Source organism: Sinocyclocheilus anshuiensis, unplaced genomic scaffold, assembly GCF_001515605.1.
Source record: "Sinocyclocheilus anshuiensis isolate Anshui unplaced genomic scaffold, SAMN03320099.WGS_v1.1 scaffold1943, whole genome shotgun sequence".
Taxonomy (NCBI): Eukaryota; Metazoa; Chordata; class Actinopteri; order Cypriniformes; family Cyprinidae; genus Sinocyclocheilus; species Sinocyclocheilus anshuiensis.
The window spans coordinates 70,227-77,136 of NW_015549679.1; the positions used below are offsets into that span (position 1 = coordinate 70,227).

At 42.1% G+C, this 6,910-nt stretch overlaps 1 protein-coding gene across 1 annotated transcript; it reads right to left on the reverse strand.

Annotated features, from left to right (window-relative positions):
• Nucleotides 1-901: 901 nt before the first annotated feature.
• On the reverse strand, nt 902-6,642 carry LOC107660369 (zinc finger protein 585A-like). The gene is made up of 3 exons (XM_016449636.1): nt 6,356-6,642; nt 4,485-5,934; nt 902-3,061 (listed from the first exon to the last, which is right to left on the reverse strand). The coding sequence occupies exons 1-3, from the start codon at nt 6,555-6,557 to the stop codon at nt 1,819-1,821; spliced, it is 2,895 nt and encodes a 964-aa protein (XP_016305122.1). The 5' UTR covers nt 6,558-6,642; the 3' UTR covers nt 902-1,818.
• Between the last annotated feature and the right edge of the window lie 268 nt (nt 6,643-6,910).

Consider the following 6,910-nt stretch of genomic DNA (forward strand, 5'->3'; position numbering starts at 1 on the left):
TTTAAGGCTTTGGGGGGGGGGGGGGGGGATGACATTTAAGAGATTAAGGCGTTTATGACTGTTGAAATCCAGTTAATAGGCACTGGAGGACCATGAGAAACTATACGAGCAGCTCATTTAACTCTGTAAAGTATGTGAAATAATAGTATAAAAAATGTATTTTAAAGAAGAAACAGTGTATTGATCCTTTAGACAAAACTTCAAAAAGTCTTATGAACCCAGTTGAAAAAAACAGCATATGCTAGTTAGGCATGTTTTGAAGCATGGCTGCTGGTTTGAGCTAGTTTAAGCTGGTCCTAAGCAACTAGCTCCTGCTCAGGAAAAGCTTAGGACCAGCACATGACCAGCTTAAACCAGCTCAAAGCCATGCTTCAAAACATACCTAACCAGCATATGCTGTTTTTTCAACAGGGCAGAGACTCAAACTGAGCGAAAATATGCAATTTGGTGAAGATACTGATACGTTTAGGGACAAAAAGCAAGCTGAAATTCTGATGTTTATGTAAATTAATGAGATCTTTATTTTATAAGAGTGTAGCAGATACATAAAATGTAAAATGATATACTTTCAATAATATTCCAATATTATTCCAATAAAATGTCTTAGTAAGATGATATTTAAATTATCAAAACATATAATGCAATGCAATTCAATGATGACTGAGATTAAATAAACACTCCTCGAAAGATCTGAGATGTTTTTGAGGCTTGGGAAGATCATTCCTCCACTAAGGAACAGTGAAAGTAAAGGTTCTGGAAACAAACGTTCCTCAAAACCCTGAAGATCATATTTAAGACACTGATGTTTCTAAAAAATGATGTCTGAATAATGAAGTAAAGCAAAGCTGCTACAGTCCAGTAAGTGTTTATCTTGACATATCACTAACAATATCAAAGTTACTGTCACGTTTTGACAAAAATCAGTAAAGATTCGACAGCAAACAGACACGTGAAGCACGAGCTAAAGGTGGACATTTGTACAATTATATTAAAGACCTTTTACTTGATAAAAAAAAAAGTCTAAACTGTCAATCAGATGAGAGTAGTACATGTAGTAAATTGTGTGCGACAGGTTTAACAGCAAAGTTTGAGCATGTTAATCATTTAGAGGTCTAGAAATTCATGGTGATACAGCATCTTTATAGGATTAATATGACTGAGCTTAATGAACAGTGACACGGTATGGTCTTCAGCAATGATCACTGGAGCTCAAATACTACTAAATCTAAAGATTCAAACAGTACACTGACCTATTTAAAAAGCTTTATTCTGTCACTGAAGCTTTGAGTTAACATTTAAGAGGAGTTGAAATTATTCACATTAATTCACAATACAATAGAGAACATCTTATATAAGGTGCTTAAGTTAAATTGCATTTAATCTAAGATGTGCTTACATCATAACTGATATTTAACAAACTAGGTCATACAGGACGACAGCATTAATTTCTAATAAGCATAATTCATACAATCACAGACAGAAAACACACTGTCTAAAGGAATGAAGACCTATCTATATTATCAAACATCAGTACAGTATGTGTTCTGTGCAGCGTGCCAAAAACTACCATGATAATGCCATGGTATTCCTTAAACATGAATATGACAACCATTCAGTATTAGAGATGAACATCAGATCTCATGATCCTTATAATTCAATGCATGTCAAAATTATATTTTCAATCACAGGAACCATCATTTCAATCAAACAGTCACTGTAGCCCAGCAGATTCAACAAGTTTATTGTAAGAAGCGATACTGAGGAACATGATGAGGAAGATGAATGAAGATGCAGGAACACGTTACGGTCTGGTCACCGTTACTCTGTGTCAAGCGCAGCAGCAGCGCTCCGGTCGCCTTCATTCTTGGCCGTCATGTGCAGTTTCTGGTGTTTCTTCAGAGACGACTGGTCACTGTATTTCCTGTCGCAGTGCGTGCAGCAATACAGCTTCTCTTTGGAGTGGACCAGCTCGTGTCTCTTGAGGTGTCCGGCCCGGCTGAAGCTCTTATCGCAGTGCGAGCAGGTGTGCAGTTTCTCTCCGGTGTGTGTTAATTGGTGCAGTTTCAGGCTACTGGCCACCGTGAAGCGCTTCCCGCACTCACCACAGCCGTACGGCTTCTCGCCGGTGTGCATGCGCTTGTGGATGGTCAGATGCCCGGCCTGGCTGAAGGTCTTGGTGCACAGCTCGCAGCGGTACGGCTTTTCGCCCGTGTGGATGCGGTAGTGTGTTTTAAGGTCGCCCATACCGTTAAACCTCTTCCCGCACTGGCCACAGGCGTACGGCTTCTCTCCGGTGTGGACTCTCTGGTGGCTCCTCAGGTTTCCGGCATTGGTGAAGGTTTTGCTACATACGGTGCAGGTGTATGGCCGCTCACCTGTGTGGGTCCGTAGATGGACTTTAAGCTGGTTGTGTTCGTTGAATCGTTTGCCGCAGTGCGGGCAGCAGTACGGCCTCTCGCCTGTGTGGATCCTCTTGTGGATGCGCAGCTGGCCCTGGTGGCCGTAGCTCTTCCCGCACAGGTTACAGGCGAAGGGTCTTTCTCCCGTGTGCGTGCGCTGGTGGTTCTTCAGGAGATCGGCTCGGTCGAACCCCTTCCCGCACTGGCCGCAGATGTGCGTCTTCTCCGAGCTTTGAGATCTCAAGTGGATGCTGAGCAATGCTTCGTGCTTGAAGCTCTTGTTAAACTGACCGCAGGAATAGTTTGGTGGCGACGCCGTCATATGAAGCAATCCAGAAGATCCCTCATCGGACAGTCTGTCTGGATTGGACTCTTCATCAAAGATGATATCGGGCTCCGGTGACTCCCGTACTTCCTCCTCCAACGCTGCACGTCTGCTGCACTCACCCTCATCAACATGATAAAGGTGTTTGTCTGACACTACCGTTACTTTAACATCACAGTCATTAGAGTTGATCTCTGGCTCTAAAGGACGTTTAAATAAAGCGTGACGTTCAGAGTCAGCGTTCTCGTTAGCATCCTCTATTTTTATTTCTTTACTGGTGTATTTAGGAGAAGCATGAGGATTTGAAAGGTCAACAGCACATCCTAACCAGCATATGCTGTTTTTTCAACAGGGCAGAGACTCAAACTGAGCGAAAATATGCAATTTGGTGAAGATACTGATACGTTTAGGGACAAAAAGCAAGCTGAAATTCTGATGTTTATGTAAATTAATGAGATCTTTATTTTATAAGAGTGTAGCAGATACATAAAATGTAAAATGATATACTTTCAATAATATTCCAATATTATTCCAATAAAATGTCTTAGTAAGATGATATTTAAATTATCAAAACATATAATGCAATGCAATTCAATGATGACTGAGATTAAATAAACACTCCTCGAAAGATCTGAGATGTTTTTGAGGCTTGGGAAGATCATTCCTCCACTAAGGAACAGTGAAAGTAAAGGTTCTGGAAACAAACGTTCCTCAAAACCCTGAAGATCATATTTAAGACACTGATGTTTCTAAAAAATGATGTCTGAATAATGAAGTAAAGCAAAGCTGCTACAGTCCAGTAAGTGTTTATCTTGACATATCACTAACAATATCAAAGTTACTGTCACGTTTTGACAAAAATCAGTAAAGATTCGACAGCAAACAGACACGTGAAGCACGAGCTAAAGGTGGACATTTGTACAATTATATTAAAGACCTTTTACTTGATAAAAAAAAAAGTCTAAACTGTCAATCAGATGAGAGTAGTACATGTAGTAAATTGTGTGCGACAGGTTTAACAGCAAAGTTTGAGCATGTTAATCATTTAGAGGTCTAGAAATTCATGGTGATACAGCATCTTTATAGGATTAATATGACTGAGCTTAATGAACAGTGACACGGTATGGTCTTCAGCAATGATCACTGGAGCTCAAATACTACTAAATCTAAAGATTCAAACAGTACACTGACCTATTTAAAAAGCTTTATTCTGTCACTGAAGCTTTGAGTTAACATTTAAGAGGAGTTGAAATTATTCACATTAATTCACAATACAATAGAGAACATCTTATATAAGGTGCTTAAGTTAAATTGCATTTAATCTAAGATGTGCTTACATCATAACTGATATTTAACAAACTAGGTCATACAGGACGACAGCATTAATTTCTAATAAGCATAATTCATACAATCACAGACAGAAAACACACTGTCTAAAGGAATGAAGACCTATCTATATTATCAAACATCAGTACAGTATGTGTTCTGTGCAGCGTGCCAAAAACTACCATGATAATGCCATGGTATTCCTTAAACATGAATATGACAACCATTCAGTATTAGAGATGAACATCAGATCTCATGATCCTTATAATTCAATGCATGTCAAAATTATATTTTCAATCACAGGAACCATCATTTCAATCAAACAGTCACTGTAGCCCAGCAGATTCAACAAGTTTATTGTAAGAAGCGATACTGAGGAACATGATGAGGAAGATGAATGAAGATGCAGGAACACGTTACGGTCTGGTCACCGTTACTCTGTGTCAAGCGCAGCAGCAGCGCTCCGGTCGCCTTCATTCTTGGCCGTCATGTGCAGTTTCTGGTGTTTCTTCAGAGACGACTGGTCACTGTATTTCCTGTCGCAGTGCGTGCAGCAATACAGCTTCTCTTTGGAGTGGACCAGCTCGTGTCTCTTGAGGTGTCCGGCCCGGCTGAAGCTCTTATCGCAGTGCGAGCAGGTGTGCAGTTTCTCTCCGGTGTGTGTTAATTGGTGCAGTTTCAGGCTACTGGCCACCGTGAAGCGCTTCCCGCACTCACCACAGCCGTACGGCTTCTCGCCGGTGTGCATGCGCTTGTGGATGGTCAGATGCCCGGCCTGGCTGAAGGTCTTGGTGCACAGCTCGCAGCGGTACGGCTTTTCGCCCGTGTGGATGCGGTAGTGTGTTTTAAGGTCGCCCATACCGTTAAACCTCTTCCCGCACTGGCCACAGGCGTACGGCTTCTCTCCGGTGTGGACTCTCTGGTGGCTCCTCAGGTTTCCGGCATTGGTGAAGGTTTTGCTACATACGGTGCAGGTGTATGGCCGCTCACCTGTGTGGGTCCGTAGATGGACTTTAAGCTGGTTGTGTTCGTTGAATCGTTTGCCGCAGTGCGGGCAGCAGTACGGCCTCTCGCCTGTGTGGATCCTCTTGTGGATGCGCAGCTGGCCCTGGTGGCCGTAGCTCTTCCCGCACAGGTTACAGGCGAAGGGTCTTTCTCCCGTGTGCGTGCGCTGGTGGTTCTTCAGGAGATCGGCTCGGTCGAACCCCTTCCCGCACTGGCCGCAGATGTGCGTCTTCTCCGAGCTTTGAGATCTCAAGTGGATGCTGAGCAATGCTTCGTGCTTGAAGCTCTTGTTAAACTGACCGCAGGAATAGTTTGGTGGCGACGCCGTCATATGAAGCAATCCAGAAGATCCCTCATCGGACAGTCTGTCTGGATTGGACTCTTCATCAAAGATGATATCGGGCTCCGGTGACTCCCGTACTTCCTCCTCCAACGCTGCACGTCTGCTGCACTCACCCTCATCAACATGATAAAGGTGTTTGTCTGACACTACCGTTACTTTAACATCACAGTCATTAGAGTTGATCTCTGGCTCTAAAGGACGTTTAAATAAAGCGTGACGTTCAGAGTCAGCGTTCTCGTTAGCATCCTCTATTTTTATTTCTTTACTGGTGTATTTAGGAGAAGCATGAGGATTTGAAAGGTCAACAGCACATCCGTCCTCTGTGTCTGGGTCGGCCTTTACAAATAAATATGTTGTTGCACAATCCTTGTTTAGTTGGAACGGCGTGACATCTGTGGTTTGTGACTTTGTACGGCTGCACACTAAATCTCCAGCCATCTTCGTCTGATCATTGTATTCACTCATTTGAGCAGATGAAGTCTGGCTGAAAGTGTCTCTTGAGAAGTCAAGCTGAGCCACAACACAGTCTTCATCTTCTGCAACACACACACAAAAACATATTGTTACTGGCCAACATGATATGTCCAAAATAAATCATGAGTAACAAAGAAAAACACGCTGATCTCCGAAGAGTTAAACTCTTGCAGAGGATTAAAATGGAGTTGACATAAAACCATAACTGGTTGAAATACATAACAGATTATAACAGACAGCAGTTTCGTTTGATGGATTAAATGTTGCTGTCTGTTATGATTTTTTTTAGAAACTAATACGTCGCCCCTTGTCACACGTTGTTATTTACATTTACTTGTATATCAGATGCGTTTGCAAATGATAATCACAGAAGGAATAACTCAAATGCACAGCTCTTATGTGCAACATTATCATTTGCACGCATTAACCAAAAAACAGCGCAGTGTATACTAACTATGACATAATTTTCCAAATTGCACGCACCTGTTTTGACATAATTTGTCCTTTTTTCTTTTGCACAAAGTCGTTTTCTCAGATCTTCATTTTCGGACTCAATTCGCTGAATTTTAAGCTGATACTCGCCGACTGTTTGCTCCACTGAATCCAGAATGTCACTGACGGTCGCACGGAAGATTTCATTTAATGAAGATTCAAGAAAGGCTTTTAAATCGCCAAACTTCGCCATTTCAACAAACACACGGAGCCGCAGTGACCGCGAAACAACCCCGAGCGCCGCCGGACTCACCGCTGCCCCCTCAGGATTGGAAGAAACTTCCAGCCGCTCTGATTGCTCGCTTCGATATGCTTTTCAGCGATTCTCCAAAGAATATTTCTGCATTCTGCTAACAGTTATCAGTAGCAGCAGCAGTTTTACTTCAGATAATAACACGTTCACTCCTTTTAATTGGACACGGTCGTAAAATGCTCACTATATTTATTTTATTTTTTGCTCTTTTGTTAGTGTTGACTGCTTTTATTGTCCTCATTTGTAAGTCGCTTTGGATAAAAGCGTCTGCTAAATGACTAAATGTAAATGTA